The sequence below is a fragment of the Mesocricetus auratus genome, unplaced genomic scaffold, assembly GCF_017639785.1.
Source record: "Mesocricetus auratus isolate SY011 unplaced genomic scaffold, BCM_Maur_2.0 Super-Scaffold_100676, whole genome shotgun sequence".
NCBI classification, from domain to species: Eukaryota; Metazoa; Chordata; class Mammalia; order Rodentia; family Cricetidae; genus Mesocricetus; species Mesocricetus auratus.
This window is the reverse complement of record NW_024429266.1, coordinates 30,747,614-30,774,022: the sequence shown is the minus strand read 5'-3', so window position 1 is coordinate 30,774,022 and position 26,409 is coordinate 30,747,614. Positions and strand designations below refer to the sequence as shown.

Sequence of the window (26,409 nt, the reverse complement as noted above, 5' to 3'; positions counted from 1 at the left end):
GAATTTTTAAAATCATTGTCAATTTGGGAGGCAGAGGTGAGTTCATTGGAGGCCAGCCTGGCCTCATAGTGAGTTCTAGGACAGCCAAAGTTATAGAGTGAGACTCTATCTCAAAATAAAACCAACCAAACAAGCAGATCAAAAAACAAACAAACAAACAAAAATACCAAAGTCTAGAATACCATTATTTTCTGTAAATTAGCATATATATGATATTCAAGGGTATATTACTATATATTTTAAATACATGGAATGAAAAGAGTCAGGGGGAACTCATAATATCACAAGAATTCATTTAGCAAGGAACACATAAACTAAAAGTGATTGATACCCTTCTCATCAAAGCCATTGAATTTTAGAATCTGAATTTTTTAATGTTTTTTTTTTTTCAAGACAGGGTTTCTCTGTGTAAGAGCTCTGACTGTCCTGGGCTCACCCTGCCTAGAATCTGAATCTTTTATACCAAAATATTTTAAATAAGTTCATGCTGGTACTTGTGTTTTCATCAGAACATTCTCCTAAAGGGCATGTAGTTGAGTGGGAGAACATTTCCTAACCCTCACCCTTATGAGAAAAATCTTTCCAGGTACAAATGTTGTGACTCAGAATACTAACCCTTGTGTTAATATCATATCTGAGTAATACATTTGGCTCTGAAAACATGGTTTTCCTTAGAAAATACTGATTGGGATGACAATTGAGGGGTAAGCCACTCTGCGCTGCTTCCAGATGGTTGTTCTACTTCCTTGTTGCTTAAGCTCCCTCTAGTGGCATAAAAATAGCTCTACTACCTAAATTACTAAATTCCTTTCCCCTACTTGGTGTCACACATCACACACATACTAGCTGCATGAAAAACAAAGACCCGCGGGCAATTCATCAAATTTTATAGATTAGGAACTAGAGAGTTAAGTAGTAAAGAGTGCTTGCTGCCAAACTGAGTTCCCAGCTCCTACATCTGTCAGCTCTGCTCATAGTCACCAGTAACTCCAGCTACAAGGGATCTAGTGCGTTATCTGTCGTGCATACTCACATTCGGGCACATACACATAAGGAAAAGCAAAGTTAAATATTTAAAAAATTGTTCATTTTTAAGTTGTGATGCTTGTTTGTAAGTTCTTTATAATAAAACTTTAATAAATGTCTAAATTATGTACAGTTTAATCCAAGGTAACTTATCTTTGGTATTGTCTACAATATCAAGTGTTTTCAGCTTTGGTTTTGCCAGCTGCATGTCTCAGTTTAAGCATTTTGTGTTCTATTTCTGAACATTCTAACTTCTTCATATACCATCTGTAAAACTATTAACAAGATAGAGTGTAAAAGTTGTGGACTAGATAATCAGAAGTCTAATGGAACTGTATATAATCACCAGAAGATATTTATTCACTCCTTTTTTTTTTATAAATGACATAAAGTTGAAAATGCTGATGCTTTTGTTCTCCAGGATCGTAGTTTAGTGGAGGCAGATGTGACTAATGCTAGTACCTAGTGGCACTAATAGCTTTTACTGAACTTGTCCTCAGATGCAGATATATAGAGAAGCCTAGAATTCTGGTAGAAGCTAGCAAAGTTCCAGAAATGGTTCAGAGAAAAACAGTCCCACAAGGAATGACCATCTCTCTAATTCTATTCATGACCAGCCTAAAATGTGGGTTCTTCTCATACACCTCTGACTGTTGCTTCAATTCCATAACAACTACAATTAAAAAAAATATTGCTTGAGCCTATATGATAGCTTATTTTGTGGGGAAGACAACATTGGAATAGAGTAGACTTCTTTGCTAGAGCAAGCTCAAATTATATCAGATAGTTTTGTTTATCTGCCACAGAGTGTTGCTTGCACTTTAGGATTTTTGTTTGTTTATTTTGTTTATTTGTATGTAAGTGTGGGCATGAACCTGCTATGGCAGACATGTGGAGTTGAGAGGACAACTCAGTGGGTGTTTTCTCCCTTTTACCATGTGGGTCTCATTTGGTACCAGGCCTGTGAGCAAGTCTCTTAATTCATCATGTGGGCCTCTTTTCAAAAAACAAACAAACAAAAACCCAACTCTTTTTAATTGGTAGGTGATCAAACAGGGAAGTAGACATAGCTACAGTAGGCACATAAAAAATTATAACAGAACAGCCTTAGCCCTTAGGGTGAGGGTGGATGGGAGCAAATAGGGGAAAGGGAGGTATTGAGGGGAGGGTACAGAGTTTCAGACTGGAAAGAGTGTGCTTTACTGATGGGTACACTAGATGCTAGCTGCGGTTCATGTATATTCTGAAGTTGCTGACAGATTTTTTTATCTTTCGAGACTATGTAGCCTTGGCTGCCCTGGAGCTTGATATATAGACTAGACTGATCTTGAACTCAGATCTGCCTATCTCTACCTCTTGAGTGTGTTGGGATTAAAGCTATGTACCACCACACTGACTAAAGAGATTTTAAATATTTTTAGGACAAGATATATGAAATAATCATATTCTTTCTTTTTTTGTTTTGTTTTTTCAAGACAGGTTTCTCTGTAGCTTTGGAGGCTGTCCTGAAACTTACTCAGTAGATCAGGCTGGCCTCAAACTCAGAGATCTCCTTGCCTCTACCTCTCGAGTGCTGATTAAAAGCATGCACCACCACTGCCTGGTCTGGCTCATTTCGGGTCCGTTCCCCCCCCATTTTCTTTGTAGCCTTGGTTGTCCTGGAACTTGACCTGCAAACCAGACTGGACTTGAACTCAGAGATCTGCCTTCCTCTGCTGGGATTAAAGGCATGCACCACTACTACCCTGCATGATAATTTTCTTAACTAGCCTGATTTAATTATTGCAGATTATAAGCTTATATATATCATCAGGGAATCACATTGTATTTCATAAACATTAATGCTCAACACTAAAACATTTTAATTAATTTAAAAAACAAACAAAACATACACACAAACCATACATTGAGGTATTACTTTGTACCCAATGTCATGGTTCTATATGGCAGATAAAGTAGGGTATGGTGGTACACCCCTGTAATCCAAGTACTTAAAGAGTCTGAGGCTCAAGGCCAGCCTGGGTTGTTAAGAACCTACCTCAAAAAGAAAAAAAAAGTGGGTGATAAGTATATTAAATGGTATATAGGCAAGTTATTTTATCTGTTGGAAACCACATAAACACAATGAGATGTATTTAAATAACGAAATAATAATTAGAAATAAAAATAAATGAAGTATTTTATTGAGGATGGGGGAAGTAATTTACTTGGTAAAGTACTTTCCTTGCAAGCATGGAATCTTGAGTTTAATTCCTAGAATCCAGATAGAAGAAGTCGGTATGTGTTATGAGAGACTGTTAGTCATAATGCTGTTGGCCAATGTCTATGACTTCTTATTGGCTAGTTCTGTCCTTGTCTATTTTGTTTTTGTTTTTTTGTTTTGTATCTTGTTTTTCGAGACAGGGTTTCTCTGGCTTTAGAGGCTGTCCTGGAACTAGGCCTTGTAGATCAGGCTGGTCTTGAACTCACAGAGATCTGCCTGCCTCTGCCTCCCAAGTGCTGGGATTAAAGGTGTACACCACCACGACCACCCGACCCTGTCTTAAGTATTAACCCATGACTACTAATGTATGTATTTCTGCAAGGTCTTATCTTACCAAAAATGCCAGACTCATGCATCCTCTCCTGGGATCACAATGGCAACTTCTTTCTACTACATTTCCCAGAATCCTCCTTGTCTCTTGGTCCTGTCTATCTTGCTTCCTTATTGGTCAACAGTGTTTTATTCATCAACCAATAAGAGAGACATATTTACACAATGACAACTCCCATCAGGTATGGAGGTTAGAGAGATGACCCAGTGGTTAAAGCACTGATTGGTCTTTTAAAGGACCTACGTTTGATTCCCAGTACCCACATGGCAGCTCATAAGCAAAGTCATGTAACACATGTAGTATACAAGTATATATGCAGGTAAAGCACAATACACCTTAAATAAATATTATGAAGAGAAGCGAATATGGTAGCACACACTTAGAATCTCAAGGCTGCAGATTTGTTGGGAAGTCCAGTCTATTTGACAAGTTCTAGACCAGTGAGAAATCCTGTTTATAGGTATATGAAAAACAACCACTGAGGTTTTCCTCTGGTCTCTGTATATAACTACCAAAAGAAGAAAGAAAGGAAGGGTACATACTACAACTTGGTTGACCCTTGAAAATGTGATGCTGTTATATCTGGTGGTACACACCTTTAATCCCAGTATTTCAAAGACAGCCAGTCAGCATGGTCTATATTGCAAGTTCCAGGTCAGTCAAGGCTATGCAATTGAGACATTCTGGGGGAGGGGTGGTAAAAAAGGTATGTTTCTTTTGTGAGTGAGGAAAATTTTCAGTTAATTACGTAGTATTTGAATTCTCTTTTAGTAAGGCTGCTATGGAAAAATAATGGATATGTATGTACAAGAAAAAATTTTGAAAGCATTTAGCAAGCTTAGTCATTTTAATGATGCAAGCACCAGGACTATAGGTAGATAAATCTTATTCAGTAAAACGTTTAATAAATTAATGAAATACTCAAAACTTTTCTTTTGGCTTCCAGATCCCTGAGCAACAGCCCATTACTTTGTGTAGTGGGGTTGAAGATACAAAGCATTATGAGGAAGCCAAGAAATGTGTAGAAGAATTAGCATTGTACCTGAAACCGCTCAGCAGTGCTAGAGGTAAATGTAATTATAAAACCCATGCTAGCTGGGCGTTGGTGGCGCACGCCTTTAATCCCAGCACTTGGGAGGCAGAGGCAGGCGGATCTCTGTGAGTTCGAGGCCAGCCTGGACTACCAAGTGAGTTCCAGGACAGCCTCCAAAGCCACAGAGAAACCCTGTCTTGGAACCCCCCCCCAAAAAAAACCATGCTAAACAGTTTGTTTTTTGAAACAGGGTCTCACAATGTAGCCCTGATTGGCCTGGAAGACTCTATATAGACCAGGCTGGTAACCTTCACAGAGTTCTACCTGCCTCTGCTTCTCAAGTGCTGAGATTAAAGTTTTGCCTCACCACACCTAACCAAATATCTGTTAAGGATACTTGTATTACCCTAAAAATCGTGTGTTATAAATGAATATTGATATGTGAAAACCTCACTTCTCACTTCTCTTCCTCACTCCCTCTTCTCTTAAACTCTTTTCCCTACTTAGTTTTAAGTGCTAGGCAAGTATTCTACCACTGAGCTATTCTACCTAGTCAATGCTAAGAAAATTTATTTATTCATTGCAAACCAAACTTACTTCATGCTAAATAATATTATAAACCACATAAAATAAAGTAGTACTAAATCTAGAGTTTATGTGATGTTGGAAATTTGAATGGCTATGAAGTGACTACATATAGTGATTTAGAAGGACTTTGCATCTTTTGACAGTCCTCCCCCCAACCCCCCTCAGTAGAGAGGGTCTCATTTAGCCCCGTTGACTTTAAAGTTACTTTGTAGCCAAGGATGACTTTGAACTTCTGATCCTCCTGTTTCTATCTCCCAAGTGCTGAGATTGCTAGTTTATGGAGTACTGGGAATCAAGCCCACTACATCTCCAGCTCTTACTGGTAACTGTAACTCTGAATAGTCTATCTTTGTCTAGTTTTAGGTTGTATTTGTAGAAAATGGAAGTTGTCACTACCTTCCAGAAAGGGCCTGCTTAATGTTTAACTACTAAGTAAGATTAACCACTATGAAATAATATACCAGACTGTTAGGAATCAGTATTTGGGTCTTGATTTAATTTCTAATACTTTCTGTCAGTTTTTCTTTTATGTTAAAATGAGTTATAGTATTTTGAATGTCATAATGAATGATACCTACATACATTTGTTATACTTTTAAATGATAGTTTTATACAGCTTAACTATGCATTTATTTATTTGTTTGTTTGTTTGTTTAGTTAGAGTTGGGTTTCTTTCTGTAGCCCTGGCTGCCTTGAAACTTGCTCTGTAGACCAGACTGGCCTCGTAGTACTTAGAGATTGCCTCTGCTTCCTAAGTGCTAGGATTAAAGACATGAGACACCACAAACTGTTGGCTTATTGTTTACTTTAAATACTCTACTAGGACCCAGACCTAGTCACATGTCCACAAGTCAACTACTTTAGATGAGCTCCTGGATAGTAAAATTGCCCAGTAAACCTAGAAATAGCTTCTTTGTTCTCCTCTGCAGGAGTGGGTCTGAACAGCACTACTCAGAGTGTTCTGAGTCGCCCAATGCAGAGGAAGCTTGTGACTCTAGTCCACTGCCAGCTAGTGGAAGAAGAAGGCAGGATCCGTGCTATGAGGGCTGCTCGATCTTTAGGTGAACGCACGGTTACAGAGCTCATCCTCCAGCACCAAAATCCTCAGCAACTCTCATCTAATCTCTGGGCAGCAGTCAGAGCTAGGGGCTGCCAGTTCCTTGGACCAGGTATGTAATTAAAGTTTGGTTGTTGCTGTTGGCTGCCCACCTCCACCCTTACAAGTTATTCTAACAGTATAGGATAAAAACCCTTAAGCAATGTATAAACCCTCATCCTTTGTTAAATTCTGTTATCAGTACCATTCCATTGATCATCCTGGCTTGATTCAATTTTTCAGAGAATTCACATGTTTTTCTCTAGATAACAAAAATTTATTCATTTTGAAATGTTTTTCATCTATATTAATCATTTATATACTTAATAAAATACATAAATAAGATGAAATTACCCATAAACATGGCTTAAAAATATAATTTTAAGTACATGTGTTGCTTGGCTTTTTGTTGTTTTTGTTTGAGACAGCCTTTTGCTGTGTAGCCCTGAATATCCTGAACTCAGTGTGTAGATTCAGCTGGCCTCAAGCTGGGATTGAAGATGTGCACCCCATGCCTGGCTCATTGTATTGCTTGTTAATTGCGTGGTATTATGTTACTCTTCTGATAATGGATTTATGTCATCTTTGCTCACAATACATTTGTATCATTTTTGCTAGCAATGCAGGAGGAAGCTCTAAAGCTTGTCTTGCTGGCTTTGGAAGATGGTTCTGCTTTGTCACGGAAAGTATTGGTTCTCTTTGTGGTGCAAAGACTGGAGCCTCGTTTTCCTCAAGCCTCGAAAACCAGCATTGGACATGTTGTTCAGCTCCTTTACAGAGCCTCCTGCTTCAAGGTATGAACCTAAACTGGAGTTCAGCTTGGGATGGTGCCCTTTCTCCAAACTTAAATATTCAACTTGTGCTTTAATAAAAATTTTCTGTGCTTTTCAGAAAATATCAGCATTTTTTCCCTTTGTAAAAGAAGACAGATTGTATAATAATCTAGTTAAATGCTAGTATATTATTGTATTTCATTTGTTTGGTTTTGTTTTTAGTTTGCCTGTTTGCATTGGTGGGGATTGAACCCAGAGCCTTGCATACATGTTAGACAGTACTCTGTTACTGAAACACAGCCCAAACCCTTACATTTAGATGGAGAGTAATCATCTGTTATTTCCCTGTCTTAGTTAGGGTTTCTATGGCAATGATAACACACAATGACCAAAAGCAACTTGGGAGGAAAGGGTTTATTTTTCGTAATATTTATATACCACAGTCTGTGATTCAGGAATTAAAGGAGAGTCCATGGAGAAGTGCTTGCTGCCTTATAGCACCCAAGACCAGCAGCCCCAGGGATGACTCTGTTCACAGTGAGTTAGGTTCTCCATGGCAATCATTGATCAAAATAATGTACCCCAAGCTTGACTACACACCAGTCTAGTGGGTTGAATGTGTGGCCTTAGTTTGTCTTGTTGCCAGCCAGCTTTCTTAAATTATCCCATGTATCTTTTGCCTCTGGGCTTTTACCTTTTCTTTTTGTTGTTTTGTGTGTGGGGGTTCTAGTTGCTCTGTGACTTTAGAGGCTGTCCTGGAACTAGGTCTTGTAGACCAGTCTGGCCTTGAACTCACAGAGATCGCCTGTCTCTGCCTCCCGAGTGCTGGGGTTAAAGGAAGGCATGCACCACCAACACCCGGCCTTTTACCTTTTCTTGCTTCTGTAAATCTTTCACTCTTACTCTGTGGATGGGTGGCTACCCTCTGACATTCCTCTCCTTGTTCTCTTGTCCTTTTTTCTCCCTCCCTCCCTCCCTCCCTCCCCCCCCCTCTCTCTCTCTTGTTTTTTGATTTTTGAGCCAAGGTTTCTCTGTATTGTTTTGGAGGCTGTCCTGGAACTCACTCTGTAGACTAGGCTGGCCTCTAACTCACAGAGATTGGCCTGGCTCTGCCTCCCAAGTGCTGGGATTAAAGGTGTGCGTCACCAATTCCCAGCTCTCTTGTCCTTCTATTTGTACCCTCTGCCTTCCAGCCTTGCCTATCCTTGCTCCTACCTCACCACTGGCCATTCAGCTTTTTATTAGACTATCAGGTGATTTAGACAGGCACAGTAACACAACTTCACAGAGTTAAACAAATACAGCTGTTGCTGCTAAAAGAAAGTTGTTTTGAATTTTTTTTTTTTTGTTGGGACAATGGCTCAATGGTAGGCTTGGGACCCACACACTTAAAGAAGAGAACTGATTCCTGTATGCCTGCCACAAACAATTCGTGCGCACCTCCTACCAAGACACGCAAAACAAATTGTTTGGTTTTTCTTTTTCCCCGAGACAGGGTTTCTCTGTGGCTTTGGAGGTCAGGCTGGTCTCGAACTCACAGAGATCTGCCTGCCTCTGCCTCCTGAGTGCTGGCATTAAAGGTGTGTACCACCAACACCCAGCTGAATTGTATTTTTTTTTAAGTTACAATTATTTTTTTGTCTACATGTGTTTATATAAAGTATGAGACTTGTTTTTGTTAGTAGACTTCTGTGTGTCTTTTTAGGTCACCAAACGTGATGAAGATTCTTCTTTGATGCAGCTGAAAGAGGAATTTAGGACTTATGAAGCTCTGCGACGAGAACACGACTCCCAGATAGTGCAAATTGCTATGGAAGCAGGCTTAAGGATTGCACCAGACCAGTGGTCCTCTTTGCTTTATGGAGACCAGTCTCACAAATCTCATATGCAATCCATTATTGACAAGGTAGGGTCTTTTTCTTTTTTCAAAGGCATGTGTCACCACCACCTGGCTACAAGACAGGGTCTTTATTGTTCCTTATTTCTTAAATAATTTAGGAGTCTTGGTAAGTTATTATTTTGTAATTTATTTTATTTAACCAATGAATATTAATGTGAATAGTATATATTAGGCTTCTGTATTCAGAGATTCATTGTGGCTTAGTATTGTATCATAGCTAGTCCATCAGAGTGACAATGTGTAAACACTGGGTTACTGTTGCAGTGCTTCAGCCAGTGCTTTCCCATGCTGCTTGTCATTGCTGCTCTCCTTTGTCTACCATTCTCTTTGACTCTTGATCACTTTAATAGTTAGAGAGTATTTATAGATTTATTTTTTATGTGTATTGCTGTTTGCATACATGTATGTCTGTGCTTCACCTGGTACTGGTACCTGAAGAAGGCAAAAGAGGACTTTGGATTTCCTGGAACTGGAGTTACAGATAGCTGTGAGCTGTCATGTGGGTGCTGGGAATCAAAGAATATCTGGGAAAGCTGCTAGTACTTTTAACCGTTGAACCTTCTCTCCAGCCCCTAAGCTCTGTTTCCAAATGCCTTTATCTGATCTTACATAGTAGCTTTTTATTCAGTGATCTGTTGGATGTATACCTTGATGTATACTTAGAATAATTTTATATATATGGTGAGTTTGAAATTTTCAGTAAATCTGTTTTTATTTTATCTACTATCTGTTTTGATGTGGAGACCACTAGAAGTAACTGCTAGGTCTAGCTTTATTATTTATATCTAATGCATAAATATGTATTTCTCTTAAAATTTTACTAATAGTTTTAAGAGTTGTTGCATATCAACCTAAAATGTATGAATGGGGTATAGAAAGTCTTAAAATTCTGGGTAATATTATGTTGTAATATACTAAGAAATATTAGTATTTAGTTTTGCTACTTTCTTTAATACTTATAATTTCATAAATGACTTGTCAACTCTAGAGTCAACAGAACATTTAGAGATAGGATCAAAATCTAAGAGTATTTTAAAAATAATTAGTATTTACCAAATGCTATGTGCCTCGATGATCTTAAGTAATTCATTTCCTTTGAACAACTTTGTATTCTCCCTTCTATATATAATCAGAAAAGTTTGTACACTTTGCAAATCATCTAGGTTATTATTGTCCTAGTGTTCTATTGCACCATGGCAACTCCTTTTGGGGGGGGGTTCAAGACAATGTCTCTCTGTGGCTTTGGAGGCTGTCCTGGAACTAGCTCTTGTAGATCAGGCTGGTCTCGAACTCACAGAGATCTGCCTACCTCTGCCTCCCGAGTGCTGGCATTAAAGGCAGCGCCACCACCACCACCCGGCTGACCATGGCAACTCTTACAAAGGAAAGTATTTGATTGGGACTGGCATAACACGAATAATAAAAACCCAGAGGCAGATATTGGGGTTCAAGCTGATGATCTGAGAAGCAAAGCAGCCAAGCCAATAGCTTTTTACCTCTACCTAGACAAAAATGGATGATCCTGTTTCCATGAATCTTCAGAGTGCAATGCTCAGAGTTCCTGTCTTTTCTTGCCTTATACTCCTCTCTCTGCCCAGCCATGTAACTCTTGTCCAAGTGCTGGGATTAAAGGCATAAACTCTGTTACTCTTCAGACTGATTCACTCTTGTAGGCCAGGGTAGCCTTGAACTCAGAGAGATCTATCTGCCTCTGTCTCGTGAGTCCTGGGGTTAAAGGTGTATATCACCACTGCCTAGCTCTGTGGCTGTGGTTAGTCTTGCATTTTGATTCTCAGTGGCTTTATTAGATCATAAACAATATATCACCACAGACTGGCTTTTGATTTGAGAGGCTTTGTCCATTATCCTTATGATGGAAGCATGGTGGCACACAGGCAGACATGGTAGCTGAAAGTCTACATTTGAATCTGCAGGCAGCAGGAAGAGAAATAGCCACTGGGCCTGGCTTGGGCTTCTGAAACCCCATACCTGTCACTAGTGATACACTTCTGCAAACAAGGCCATACCTCCTAATCCCTGTCAAGTAGTACCATTCTCTAATGACTAAGATTCAAATATGTGAGCCTTTCAGGGCCATTCCTATTGAAACCACCACAGTAAAGAATGTTAAAGGTTATTTGAACCATGGTGTGCTGGCTTTATAATATTCTTGATTATTAGACCTTTGTCTACCTAGATTTTGTCTCTTTCCTTGACTCCAAGCATCACACTTTTTGAATAACTAATATATTGATTGAGAATTGAGAAATGAGTTTTGTTTTTCTTCTTGTTCTATAACTTTCAGTCTGTAACTCTTCCTTGATATTAGGATTCTCTAAGCTAATAATTTAAGAGTAAATCTATAGGGGGGGTTGTTAGGATGAAGTCCAGCTAATCCAACAATGGCTGGCTGTGAGTGAAAAGTTCAAGAATTCAGTAGTTGCTCAATCCATGAGGCTGGATGTCTCAGCTGATCTTCAGTATAGCTGGAATCCCAAAGTAAGCTCTAATGCCAGTGAAGGAAAGAACTTGCTACAAAGGAGAGAGCAAGCAGGCAAAAAGCAAAAACTTCCTCCTTCCATGTCCTTTATATAGATCACCAGCAGAAGGTGTAGCTCAGATTAGAGGTGTGTCCTTCCTCCTCAAAGATCCAGACTAGAAGTGGATCTTCCTGCTTCAGATTAAGCAAAAATCCCTCACAGGTGGGCCCTGCATTTTTGGTTTTGTTCCAGATAGTCAAGTTGACAACCAAGAATAGCCATCACAACTTTTAACTTAATTACCATAGCTCTCAGGTATGAACAAAAGTTTGTACCTGTAGTTGTAATTAGTAAAACCCTGTTAATCTTAACATAAGAGCTTTCTATCTCTGAAGAGAAATTTGGCTTATTTTTCTATAGATTCCAGAAATGAGCTTCATACAGTAACTAACATACATATTCTACGGTAATTTTCTCTTATCACAGTTTGTTTCATGTCCAGAGACTATTGTGTGACAAACAAGTAAAATATGCAATAAGTATGAGCCTTTTATAGTTATACTGAGCAATAGGAAGTATAGAACTTCCATCACAATGGAAAAGTGCATCATCCAAAGTGAAGATGCTTCATTTTATGGTTGTTTTGTGCATATATTTCTTAGAGTTATTTGTGGTGGCATTGTTTTGTGTTTTTGTTTTTCTCTGTTCCAAAGATTGAACCAAAGGCTTCTTCAGGCATACTAGTTCTGCTGAGCACTTTTGCAACTCTTGAATTACTTCAGCCCATGGAAACCAGCTCCCAGAACTGCACCAGTGTTGCAGAAAGAATGCCTTTAAAACAGCAGGACTTACAAAAGCTTCTTTTCTATTTGAGGGGCTAGATTTTCTATCTTAGGATAAATAAGGAAACACACACTTTCTGATGGTAACTTTCTCTTTTACTTCATCTTGAATAGTTTCTTTACAGTTACATTTCTTTACATACAGCCACATCCCTTGTCTTCACACCTATCTTCTGTGAACACTTCTCTCTGTTACATTTCTTCAGATACCTGCTGCATCTCTGTGTAGCTCTCATTCACTCACCTCCTTCTCTCTCCATCTTCTCACATTTCTACTACTACTACAGCAAAGCCTCTGAACAAATATGAACCACACAACACTTCTTAAAGTAAAATAATAAGGAACAGAGCCATACTGATCACACAGTTTGTCTCAGGCAAGGGATGTCACACTGACTAGCCAGTGAGTAATGCTTAGCTGTACACATAAGTCTAAGTGGTCTGAGTTCCCAAACAGAAAATTCAGGACTTAAACAATAAACATTTGACTGATCCTTGAGGTTAGGAGTATGTTCAGAAAGTCCTTTACTGCAGGGAGGTATGTCTACCAAAGTTTGTTTATGCCTTACCTTGGTTCAGAAATAATAAGCACCTGGGAACTTGCTTTGTGTGTTCATCTCCAGAGGGAACCAGTCTATTTTGAATGTGCTCTAACATCTGAAGTCAGCTGAATGTGTAAAAGGCTGTCTTTGTAGCTGAGAATTTTCCTGTCATTCTGAGTAATGAAAAAAATCCTACCATTCTATTCATCAGAATTATACAGCTTAAGCAGAAATCATTTTCCTGACCCATCCACAGCTATCGTATGCCCAGTAAATGGAATATTTAAATGAGATAAACACACAGGCCCTGGGAAAAATACCCGTAGTGGCACATGAGAAAAACTACAGACAGAAACAGTCATTCACAGTCAGTGACCCTACCTATGGACCTTGCCAAGTGGGGGCCCCCATTAGAGAGTTATTTGTCTGGTGGGTAGACCTGTTAAATATTTGTTGTCACTTGCTCTATACTCCCCATGGCCTCCCACATTGAACTGAAACTTAGTTGTTTTTTCATGACAGAGTTTCTCTGCTGTGTAGCCCTGGCTGTCCTAGAACTAGTACTGTAGACCAGGCTGGACTTGAACTCACAGAGATCCTACCTGCCTCTGCCTCACAAGTGCTGGGGTCGAAGGTGTGCACCACTACTAATTTTTTTGTTTGTTTGTTTGTTTGTTTTAAACACTGTAAAAATTTTATTTGTACAGTCTTTACAGGACATATTTGGGGCTGTGTAGTTGGACTTTCTTTTGTATAGGCAGAATTTTTCATTGGGACCACTGGCTAACTCACAAATAGCCACACAGAGACTTAATTATAAATGCTCTGTCGATAGCCTAGGCTTGTAACTAACTAGCTCTTACAACCTAAATTAACCCACAAATCTAAGTTCATATTTCTTATCTATAAGAAATAACTAAGCTCTTCGTATCTCTCCACCCCAGTTTCTTCCTGCCAGTCAGTTCTTTATTAACCAGTGAGTATACTACATATTTATTGTATACAAAGATTGCTCCACAGCATTTTTGGGACCACCAGCTTCACAGTAATGACACACTTATAATTAATTATGAAAGCTTGACCTTTAGCTTGGGCTTGTATTGTACCCAGCTAGTTCTTATAATTTAAATTAACCTGCTTCTATCAGTCCACATTCTGTCTGCCTTTCCTCCATTCTGTATGTTCGCCTCCTTGTCTCACTGTCATCTCTTCGGGCCTAGATTCAATCCAAGTTCCCGCCTAACCTATCTATCTATTTCTATCCATCTGCTCTTTATTAAACTAATCAGGTGCCGTAGATAGGCAAGGTAAAATGTTTATTCAAATGTGTTTAAAAAGCCTGTACTCTCAGGCCTGTTACTAATGGTAGTTTGTTAATTCCTTTTTTTTTTAAATGTTTGCTTTTGAAATGACCTTTTACATAATGACCTTTTGAGAGAGGAATTAGCTGCCAAAGGAGCTAAATTGTAACATGAAAAATTAAAGACCCAGGGACAGATATTGGGATTCAAGCTTGAAGCTGAAGGTGAAATAGGAAAGCAGCTAAGCCAGTAGATCTTACCTCTCTCTACCCAGCTGAAACGGCAGTCCTGTCTCTCTGAATCCTCAGAGACAAACACTCTCAATTCCTGTCTTTTCCTGCTTATATTCCTTTCTCCACCAAACCATATCCTCCTGTCTCTACCTTCCTTGTGCTGGGATTAAAGGTGTGATCAGAGGTGTGAGCTCTGTTACTCTTCACTCTTGTGTAGAGTAACCTTGAACTCAGATCCTTCTGGTCTCTTGAGTCCTGGAATTACAGGTGTGTGCCACCACTGCCTAGCTTCTATAGCTAACTAGTGTGGCTGGCTTTGATTTCTCATACTTCAGGCAATCTTTATTAAGTCATAAGTAATGTTAATATATCACCACACTAAATGTTTTCAAGTAAGAACTCATAGTTACTGTTACAAAATCAGCATTTTCCCACTTGAAAGGCCTATATTCATGATGAGCAGAGGGGAGTTTGTGTGAGAATATATCTCAAAAGTTTTAGAGACATACACAACCTTCAAGAATCCCAAACTAAATCAGAATTTTTTTTGCAAATTTCATTCTTTGATCATTTCTTCCTTGATCATATCTACCCCCCCCCAAGATGATGTTTTCTTACATTCTCTCTTTTTTTCCACATTAACCCACCTGTATGCACATGAGCATGGAGTCATCCACAGGAACATGGGCAACCCACTAGGCCACACTAGGCAACCCTCTCTTCTCTAGCAACCATCAACTGGCAAAAACCTCTCAGCTAGGGTGGAGCCTCCTGAGTCTCCCTGACATGCTAGATGACTAGCTTGATCTTTGTGCAGGGAACCATAGCTGCCATGAATTCATGAATATAACAGCTATGCCATGTCTAGAAGACAGTTTACTGTTCTTCTTCCCATCCTCCAGCTTTTACAGTCTTTACATCCCTTTTTCCTCAGAGACTGATATTTCCTCAGTCTTGGTGGTGTGATAGAGATGTGCCATTTAGGTCTGAATAGAACTTTTGACCAGTTATGAATCTCTAAGCTAACTGGTGGCCACGCAGAAAGGAACATCTGAGCAAGGTTGAGAAAAGTATTCATTGATATGTAGGTATAAACAAAAATAGTAAGGCAGTTTGGTGACATACCCATCTAGCAAAAACAAGAGTAGGTTCACCCATAGGGCCTATGGCCTCCTTGGCCATGGCTTACAGGTTAGCATGCAGGGTCCACTGCTGGTTGAGAGTATTGCTGATTGTCAACCCCAGCAGCCAGCATAGAGCTATATAGCACTATGACAGCTAGCCAGGGGGGAGGAGGGAGCCATGTCAGTTCCAGTTTGATTTCTCTGTGTCCTGCAATCAAAGCATAACAGGATTTTGTTTTCAGTTATCCTAGACATTTAAAATTATTTGGACTATTTAATAGATGAAACTTAAGTTTGTACGGTTTATATATTTAATGTCATGATCTTTGGTCTTAGGAATTTTGAACTCATTCAGTATGACTGTGAGTACTCATTGGCATTATTCTATCATCTGACATCATTTCTAGATTATACTTCCAATTTCAGTATTTGGAAGAACTACCAAGAACGCAACTAAAAGGTGATATCGGAAGAAAAGCCTCACATTTGAATTATGTGTTAGCAGAGGAAACGTGTACCGAGCTGTGGGTAAAGAGAAAGATCTTGTTTAGGTAGAAGGTAATTCAGTCTGGCCAAAACATAGGTTAGATGGATAGACACAAACTAAGATTAATAAATTGTAGAAATGGAGGTGTAAATAAACTATGTTTTAGCCGGGCATTGGTGGTGCACGCCTTTAATGCCAGCACTTGGGAGGTAGAGGCAGGCAAATCTCTGTGAGTTCAAGACCAGTCTGGTCTACAAGAGCTAGTTCCCGGAAAACATCCAAAGCCACAGAGAAATCCTGTCTCAAAAAAGAAAGAAAGAAAAAAATCTATGTTTTAAAAAGATTATTGATGTTTTGCCGGGCGGTGGTGGTGCACGCCTTTAATCCCAGCACTCGGGAGGCAGAGGCAGGCGGATCTCTGTGAGTTCCAGGCTGGGCTGGACCGACAGCCTCCAAAACAATACAGAGAAACCCTGTCTCGTAAAAAACAAACAACAACAACAACAACAAAAGATTATTGATGTTTTAAATAGGAAATTAATGTTTCCCTTTTTCTTTAAAGTTGCAGACCCCTGCCTCTTTTGCACAGAGTGTTCAGGAGCTAACTATCGCTCTCCAGCGGACTGGAGACCCAGCAAACTTAAACCGACTAAGACCCCACTTGGAGCTACTAGCAAACATTGACCCTAGTCCAGGTAAAGCTAAGAGAAATTAATGGACTATTTATGTGTACCTCAGTACTGCTTGGTGATTCTTCAATTAACTTGTGTTATATTCTTCTAAAGTTTCCCAAAGTAGTTTTCCCAGATATTTTCAGCTGTATTTTAGGTTTTTGTCTCAGATAATATTCTCTTTATCTCATTAATTTGCCTCAACTAAAATTCATTCAGTACTTTATATTTTACTGTTTACTTCACTAAGAAAATATCTCTCCTTCATAATAATCTTGCCACAGCATGCTGTATTTTATTTACCCTTGTCACATCTTTGTCACAACTTGTTTCCTCATCTTACCTTTAGATGCAGCTCTATTATCTCATCTTCTCATAATACCTTGTTCCACTAATTATTCTCTTTCATACCTTTACGTGGGCATTCTTTTCTCACCCCTCCTTGACCTAAAAATGTACCCAATGAACCATTACCTGAACAGTATCTAGTTTCCTTGTCACTGTTTCCAGAGATGACATCGAATACTTAAACTACTTTCTATATTTTCAGCACTTACTAATATTGGATACCTCTTTGACACAGAAAAGCTTCTGCCGCTTTATTTTTATGCATCAGTCCACCCTACCCATGGAGATGTTTCCCCTGTATTTGTTACGCATAGTGTTACCTCTGTATAAAATAGATTTCCAAAGAGCTCTGTTAATGCTAGTGTCATCACTTCAGAACCATTTCCCAAATGCTGCCTGATACTCAACATCATCTGTTCCATGTTTCAAAGTGAGTTCATCTTTGGTTTTTCAGACAGGGTTTCTCAGTATTGTTTTGGAGGCTGTCCTGGAACTCGCTCTGTAGACCAGGCTGGTCTCAAACTCACAGAGATTCGCCTGCCTCTGCCTCCTAAGTGCTGGGATTAAAGGTGTGCACCACCAATTCCTGGCTACTGGGATCTTTTTAAAAGTTATTTTTTTATTTTTATTTTTTGTGTATTAGGGTTTTGCTTACATGTATGTGACTGTCTTCATGCCTGGTATTTTTGGTGGTCAAAAGTGGGTGTCAGGCCAGGTGGTGGTGGCACACGCCTTTAATCCCAGCACTCGGGAGGCAGAGGCAGGCGGATCTCTGTGAGTTCGAGGCTGGGCTGGACCAACAGTCTCCAAAACAATACCGAGAAACCCTGTCTCGAGGGAAAAAAAAAGTGGGCATCAGAGTTCCTGGAATTGGAGTTATAGATGGTTGTGAGCCATTGTGCAGTCAGAATTTTTTGTTACTTTGTCAGTTTGTTTTTTTAGCTTACTTTTGTCTAAAACAATGAAATAAATTTGTACTTTGTACAGTGGTAGAAATTCATCTTTTTCCCTCTTTTTGGTGGCACAAAATATAGTGACACGTGTGTTAATTGATGTTCTTTTAGGTCTAGACCCATTTCCCCAGCACTGTGTTGTGGCTACTACATTCTTCCATTTATTGGTCCAGAATCCTTAGACACTGCTCTTCTTTTTCTCATTATATATATATATCAAGTTCATCAGCACATTACCTGTGCTCTTTCATAATCCATTGACCTCTACTGTAAGTCTCATCTCTCCATGTGGATTATGAACTGACTGCCTGTTTTGCATGGGATTTCAATTCTTCATCCTGTTACTTCTCTGCTCAGAAATTTTGCAATATATTTCCTTCACACAGAATAAAAATGTAAAATATTTTGTGTGATGTAGGGGGATTTGAGGTGATCTATGATCATGGTCTTGTCTTCCATTACTTCTAAATTTGCCACAGAGTCTTTCTCCCTTATAATCTACTGAACATGTTAAAAACCTGCCTTTTGGGTCTTAATCATATTTAACTTTCTTTTTCTGTTTTATTTTTAAAGCTTCAGGAGTAGAAAACAAGGCCTTGGACCATGTTAGACAACATTGTACCATTGTTCTGTATCCCTCACCTTTGTTTTCGAGGAGACCTATGTCTAAAGTTTACACACACTGGTTTGCTCTTTTTTTCAACGCATCATTTCTAAGTACTCATATTTTTATCATTTGTCTTATTTTCTAGATCTTTACCTTGAGTGTAGTCAGGAACTTTATTTTGATTACTATTACCTCTCCAGCACCTGGAATAATAATATTTCAGATAGGGTTAGTGGTCCAAAAAGTGATCTTTTTCTGTGATTGTTGGCTTTTCCTTTATTTTCAAACCTGATTCTGTGTTTTAAACCCAGTTCAAATGCCATTAACAGTAGTCATATGTAGAATTCATCTATGAAAATGTCTTCTCACTTCCTTTTGTGTATTTGTTAGCATGTGTAGTATGTTATATTTGTGTGTTTGGTGGCAGTTTAAGAGAGAAAGGGTTTATTTTCTCTTACAACTCAAGGTACAGGCTATTATGGCATAAAAATGAAGACCGTGGGAGCTTGAAGCAACTGTTCATATCACATTCGCAATCATTTATACAATCCATGATCTGCCTTGGAAATGGTCTTGCCATAGTAAAAAAAGGTGTGTCTTTTTGCATAAGTTAACATAAAACACACCCTCATAGGCACACCCAGAGACCCATGTCTCAGGTGATTCCTGCTCCTTTTAGGTTGATACCACTAACCATCTCTGATGGTTTGGAGTGTCTCAAAGCTCTATAATGATTACTTGATTGATTGAAAGTGCTGATAATACTTCCTTCATTTGTTTGATATTGGATAAAGCACTGCATAGATTATAGTTTTTTGTTTTTAATTTTATAGATGCGCCTCCTCCAACATGGGAACAGCTAGAAAATGGCCTGGTTGCTGTACGTACGGTAGTACATGGGCTGGTTGATTATATTCAGAATCACAGCAAAAAAGGAGCAGACCAACAGCAGGTAAGGGTTGCTGTTTGAAATCTGTAGATATCATAGTGACTATTTTAACACTCTTAATCATAGGAGCTGTAGAGAGGCTCAGTGGTTAAGGGTACTGGCTGCTTTTCCAGAGAACTCAGGTTCAAGTCCCAGCACCCACATGGTGGTTCACAGCCTCCTGTAACTACAGTTCCAAGGGACTCAGATGTCCAGTTCTGGCTTCTGTGAGTACCAGGCATGCACTGGTGCACAGACATACATGTCGGCAAAACACCCATACATATAAAATAATTTCTAAATTATTTTGTTCTTTTTTAATTTCAATTAGAAACAATCTTATTTTATATATCAGTCCCAGTCCCCTCTCCCTTCCATCCTCCCGTGCCCCCTACTGACCCCTATCCCATCCCTCTTTTGCTCCATAGAAAGGGTAAGGACTTCTATGGGGGATCATCAAAGTCTGTCACATCATTTGGGGCAGGGCCTAGACCCTCCCCAGTACTTTATCTTTTTTTAAAAGACTTTGACTGTAGAGATTATAAGTTAGCATGGTTAACAATGTGTTGTTTTTTCTTACATAATTTTATCTGACAATAATTGTTAATGGTATTCTGGGGTTATTTCACATCAGATATAGCAATATTTCATGGATAAAAATAGATTCTGTGATAAAGCTTATTCCATTTAAAAATGGTTACTCTCTCATACTACATGTCAGTTTGTCACTTTTTTCGTACCAATGCTATACTGCTAGTACTTAGAATATTTATCACACTAGTGTGCCAAATCATCTTCTAATTTTACAAAGTATTTTTACACTTATTTGTGTATATGTGTGGGCATACATTTGGAGGTGAGGACAACCTTGTGGATCCTAAAGATCAAACTTGGGTTGGTAGACTTGGCAGCATCACCCACTGAGCGTTCTTACTGGTCCAGATTTTGTGGTTTTTGTTAGTAGGAAGTTACATGTTATATGATAGGATGTTGGAAGAGTGTACATTTTGGAAGTCTTCTTGGTTTTATTTTTTGTGAAATGGTCTAACGTAGCTCGCTGTTAACCCCACTGGATGAGTGTAAATACCATTAACTAAATTCTTTGGTCAAATTATGCCAGCTTCATTTTTTGTCAGACAGGCCCATCTCCCTAAAGTGGCGTTTATATTTGCCCCCAAATGGCAAGGCCAGGGGGGTTTTCAGTTATGTGGGAACTTGGCAGAACATCTCAAAATTATTTGGCAGAACATCTTATCAGGGTGGAGGTCAGGATATAGGGTGTGTAACCTGTCAAATTCCAGAAAATGGGTCAAGGCATGGTCAAACCAAGGTTTTATAGAAAATAGGAATGAACTTATTTTGACCTTGTAACAAGATGGAGTCAAGCTGGTCCACTCACTGTATAGTTGAGAAAGATTTTGAACTCCTTGATATTGCTGCTTCTACCCCTAAGTGCTGGGACTGCTGTATGTACCACAATGTCTGGCATATACGTTTTAATGTCTTAAACTCTTTAAAGGATGAAAAGAGAACCTTGAAATTTATTGAGAAAGAAATGTTTGATATTTTATGTGTATGTATGTTTTTTTCTGTGTATATATTGCACCATGTATAGGCCTGGTGCCCTCATAAGTCAGAATAGAGCATTGGATCCCCTTGAACTCGTTATAGATGACTGTAAATCACCATGTGGGTGTAGGGAACTGAACTCAACCCCAGCTCTATAAAATTTTCTTCACCACTGAATCATATCTTTATGAATATCAGCATGTTAGAAAAAATGACTAACTTTTTTTCTTTCTCATTGAGAAGTTCACACAATGGTGATCATGTTCATTCCCCAACTTTTCTCCTTAACTCCTCCCTGATTCACCAAACATCCAAATTTAATAACTCATCAAGTGCTATTTTGTACTGTCTATATACTTCTGAGTGTGAGGCCAGCTCCTGGAGCATGGTCAACATGCCTCAGTCTTCCTTCCTTCAGAAGCCATCTACTGTTCAAAGTTCCTCAGTTGGGTCAGGGGCGCATGAGCCCCTTGCATGCTAGAATCTTGACTGTCTCTACAAGAGTTCATGAGTGCATTGGTCTTGTCTCGTACAGTCTTTCTGCCAGACCTCTAATCCATGATCTCTAAGTCTTGGTGAAGGTGTGTGTGCTCGTGCACGTGCACATGTTACGTAACCCTGACTCGTTTGTAACTGAGCACTTCATAATCAACTATTCTCTGCATTGTGAGCAGTTGTGAGCTTCTGTGTCAACCTCTTTCACTGCACAGAGAAACTTCTCTGTTGCAGTCTGAGGGCTGCACCAACCCCAGTTCAGGCCTGCTCTTTTAATAGAAGCACTTTTATTTTCAATGTGTATGGGTATTTTGTCTGCATGTACATGTATGTGCTTGGTACCTGTGGAGGCCAGAAGAGGATGCCTGATTTTTAATTCCCTGGAACTGGAGTTCTAGATGGTTGTGAGCTGTCATGTGGGCACTGGGAATTGAAAAACAGACTTAATTCTGAGCTCCTCTACTACTTTCTGATTTTAAATTTGAACCTGAAAAGATCTCTCAGCGGTCAAAGACTTTTATGCAACTAAGTTCAATACCTGGAACCCAGGTAAAAGTATAAGGAAAGAATCTCCACAAAATTGTTCTCAGACTTCCATTGTCATCCACTATACACCCCCCACACACAAAGAATAAATAATTAAATTTTAATTTGGAACTCTGTGATTTCCTTCCCCAATACTTTTGCTCTGGGTAGTTTAGATAAATGTGGGAATTAGCTTAAATTCTTTTGTATTATCAGAATTCTAACCTTTTAACATAAAATTTATGTTTGTTATTGTGTATTTTGTTTTATGTCTTCTGATGTTTTGGTCTTGGTCTCAGCCTCCACAGCATAGCAAATACAAAACATACATGTGTCGAGATATGAAGCAGAGGGGAGGATGCCCTCGTGGGGCCAGCTGTACATTTGCACACTCACAAGAAGAACTGGAAAAGTAAGTATGAAGACCATGGGACACATACTTTGGGATAAGGAATAAGGATACAATGCATAAGAAACCTGTATGAAAATACACACATACTCTCTCTCTCTCTCTCTCTCTCTCTCTCCCTCTCTAAAATTTGGGGGGTGGTTGAGACAGGGTTTCTCTGTGTAGCTCTAGAGCCTGTCCTGGAACTCGCTCAGTAGACCAGGCTGCCAGGCTGTCCTCGAACTCCAAGATCTACCTGCTTCTGCTTCCTGAGTGCTGGGATTAAAGGCATGCACCACCACTATCTGACAAATTAAGTATATTTCTTAAAATTTTTTTGTAGTTTTTATTGCTTTATTTGGAAACTATGTTTTATCAACTAGATATCAAAATGGGTCATTTCCACACTAAGTTCTATTACTTATTAACAATTTTAACTGATTTTTACTAAGTGCACAATATATTTTATTTCAAACATTTGCTTTTCATACAGATTTCGTAAAATGAACAAACGTCTGGTTCCCAGAAGACCTCTGAGTGCCTCTTTGGGTCAACTTAATGAGGTGGGCCTGCCTTCAACACCTATACTTCCCGATGAAAGTGCAGTGGACTTGTCCAGCAGGAAACCTCCTGCACTACCAAATGGAATTGTATCGACAGGGGGCACAGTGACACAGCTGATTCCACGTGGGACAGACCCCAGCTATGATTCTAGTCTGAAGCCAGGGAAGCTGGACCACCTGAGCAGCAGTGCTCCTGGGTCCCCTCCTGACCTGTAAGTCTTCACGGTTCTTCCTTGTAAACTGAGTAGAGGTAAAAGAAATGTCCAATTCTAGAGAGAGTGCTTATTTGGTTTGTTGTGTTTTCTTCTGTTTTAAGTCAAAGTCTGTCCTTTAACTCACTTCATAGAAACATCACAATTAGGAGTTTAAGATTATCACCGGGCGTTGGTGGCGCACGCCTTTAATCCCAGCACTCGGGAAGCAGAGGCAGGCGGATCTCTGTGAGTTCAAGACCAGCCTGGGCTACAGAGCAAGTTCCAGGACAGCCTCCAAACAATGCAGAGAAACCCTGTCTCGAAAAGCCCAAACAAGCAAACAAAAGTAATAAATCGACAAATGTTTGTTAGGAAAATGAATCCCCCAAAAAATTCTGATTCTCCAGCTCCTAGGTACTGGGATTGCAGGCATGAAGCATCATGTGCAGTTATGTTGTGATGGGGAATGAACCCAACAACTGAGCTACATCCCGGCCCCAAAATATGCATATGCTTGTTTTGTTTTTGAGACAGAGTTTCTCTGTAGCATTGGAGACTGTCTCAGAACTTGCTTAGTAGACCAGGCTGGCCTGCAATTCACAGAGATCTGCCTATCCCTGATACCCCCCCCCCCCCATTATTTTTGCCTTTGTTGCCTTTTACTTCTTTTTCCTGCACTAGTGATTTTTTTAAAGGAGAGTTAATTTTTTTTAATATGTTGGAGAGATTAACATTTGAGTATATCAGTTTTCCAAATACTGGCAGTCTTTTTATGTGAAACATTTAATGTACATTAAAAGTATATTTTAGAGACTTTTGTCTTATATAATTTTGTTTCCTTAGGCTGGAATCTACCCCTAAGAGTATTTCTGCCTTACCCGTGAATCCACATCCTGTACCTCCAAGGGGACCAACAGATCTGCCTCCCATGCCTGTTACCAAACCAATTCAGATGGTACCTCGAGGTTCTCAGTTGTATCCACCACAACAAGCGGATGTTTATTATCAGGATCCTCGAGGAACTGCCCCAGCATTTGAGCCAGCACCTTATCAGCAGGGTAATGTACTCACTCAGATTTATCAGATAGGTAAAAAGGATAAATCTATCAGTTTTATAGACTGACTAACATTTACCAAGCAAGTATATTGAGTAAGCGTGACCAAGAATGAAAAAGATATATGTAGTGAATGTAAACTAAATTTACATTATGGTTTCTGTCTTAGTTAGGGTTATAAACACCATGACCAAAAAAGCAAGGTGGGAAGGAAAGGGTTTATTTGGCTTACTCTTCCACATTGATGATCATCACTGAAAGAAGTCAGGACAGGAAAAACAGGTCAGGAGACAGGAGTTGATGCAGTGGCCTTGCAGGGGTGCTACTTACTGGCTTGCTCCCTAAGGTTTCCTCAACCTGTTTTTTGTTTTTTGGTGTTTTTGTTTTTTTTTTTTTTCTTGGTTTTTTTGAGAGGGTTTTTCTGTATTGTTTTGGAGGCTGTCCTGGAACTCACTCTGTAGACCAGCCTGGCCTCGAACTCACAGAGATCCACCTGCCTCTGCCTCCCAACTGCTGGGATTAAAGGCGTGCGCCACCAATGCCCGGCTTGTTTTTTGTTTTTTAATAGAACCCAGGAACACCAGTCCTGGGATAGAATCACCCACAATGGACTGGACCCTCCCCCCATTGATTACTAATTAAGAAAATGCCTTACAGCCAGGCATGCTGTTGCATGCCTTTCATCACAGCACTTAGGAGGAAGAGGCAGATGAATCTCTTTGAGTTTGAGGCCAGCCTCATCTGCAGTGTGTGTTCTGGGACAGCCAAGGTTATTATGCAATGAAAGCCTGCTTTGAAAAACCAAAAAGAAAAAGGAAAGAAAATGCTTTACAGTTCCATTTAATGGTACATTTTTTCAAATAATGTTCCGAACCTTCTTTCAGATGCCTTTAGTTTGTGTGTCAAGTTGATGTTCAGACTAGCTACTAGTTTCCTTTCTTTCATTTATCATTATCGGCCTTGTAATATATATGAAAAAATTCTGCAACCTCGACCCCTTTGGCAAACTTCTGCCTCCAAAAAGATTTACTTTACGATTCATAAATGAAGCAAAATTAGTTATATAGTAACAGTGAAAAAATTTTATGGTTGGGGTCACTACAACACGAGGAACTGTATTAAAGGATTGCAGCATTAGGAAGGGTGAGAACCACTGCTCTCAAGTTCTGTAGTATAGAGTCAGCCTCATAGTAAAGAATAGCTCAGTGTGTTGGTGCATGCATGCCTTTGATCCCAGCACTGGGGGCAGAGGCAGAAAAGATTAAAGGGAATGCTAAAATTTCAGACTACAGCATTGCCTCTGTCTATGACAGAGGTTTTGTTTCTTCTTAATGGCAATAAAGTATCTTTCCTGTCTTCTTTTTCCTGTAGGGTTTCACCTTTGGGGCACATGTCATCACTACATGTGAATTTTTATGGTTTTGTTATTGCTTGTTTATTGATTGCTTGGTTTTTTTGTTTTTTGGGGTTTTGTTTTGATTTTTGTTTTTTGAGACAGAATTGCTTGCAGTGTGTATACCAAGTGGTGGTGGCCCACACCTTTAATCCCCTAGCACTTGGGAGGCAGAGGCAGGTGGATCTCTGTGAGTTTGAACCATGAGGATCCTTTTGCCTCACCCTCTTTAGTGCTGGGATTGCAGGTATCCAGTATAAGAATAGATTTTGATTGATAGAACATGACTGATAGTAGTTATAAAATAATCTGATTTGATTTTTATCTTCTGAAAAATTGTAACTGTTTTTCTTCAGGCATTCAGTGTATAGTGTTATATTGTATCCTGAAGGGTTCAGTTACAGAAAACAAAAATCATTGTAGCTATATTAAACATAACCATATTGGTGGAAGTACTAGGGGAGCAAGCTTAAAGTAGGTCTTTAGAAAGTGAATGCTAGAAAAGCACTGCATAGCTGGTATGGAGAGAAGAAATAAAACTGGTCTTAACTGGTGGTGCCAGGTGAAAGTCTACCACCACAGTTGTCTCAAGAACTCTAGGATTCAGAGGAACCACCAGACGTATACAGCTAAGTGGACCTTTTTTTAAAAACTAGGTAGAGTTCTATGCAATGTGTTGAACATAAGTCTGTCAGTACTTC

General features: G+C 39.3%; 1 protein-coding gene and 1 non-coding gene across 3 annotated transcripts in view; one reads left to right on the top strand and one right to left on the bottom strand.

Annotated features, from left to right (window-relative positions):
• The window catches only part of Rc3h1 (ring finger and CCCH-type domains 1), a 76,073-nt gene that overhangs the window by 26,847 nt on the left and 22,817 nt on the right, over positions 1-26,409 (top strand). For both annotated transcript variants that reach the window (XM_040737230.1, XM_040737229.1), the window contains exons 3-11: positions 4,567-4,687; positions 6,171-6,410; positions 6,956-7,131; positions 8,816-9,016; positions 16,582-16,714; positions 19,432-19,550; positions 22,415-22,527; positions 22,997-23,278; positions 24,104-24,318. In XM_040737230.1, the coding sequence (XP_040593164.1) occupies positions 4,567-4,687; positions 6,171-6,410; positions 6,956-7,131; positions 8,816-9,016; positions 16,582-16,714; positions 19,432-19,550; positions 22,415-22,527; positions 22,997-23,278; positions 24,104-24,318 (1,600 nt within the window). The remainder of the gene's footprint in view (positions 1-4,566; positions 4,688-6,170; positions 6,411-6,955; positions 7,132-8,815; positions 9,017-16,581; positions 16,715-19,431; positions 19,551-22,414; positions 22,528-22,996; positions 23,279-24,103; positions 24,319-26,409) is intronic.
• LOC121137350 lies at positions 1,717-1,842 on the bottom strand. Its single transcript, XR_005874604.1, has one exon. It is a non-coding gene; the product is annotated as a small nucleolar RNA SNORA28 (small nucleolar RNA).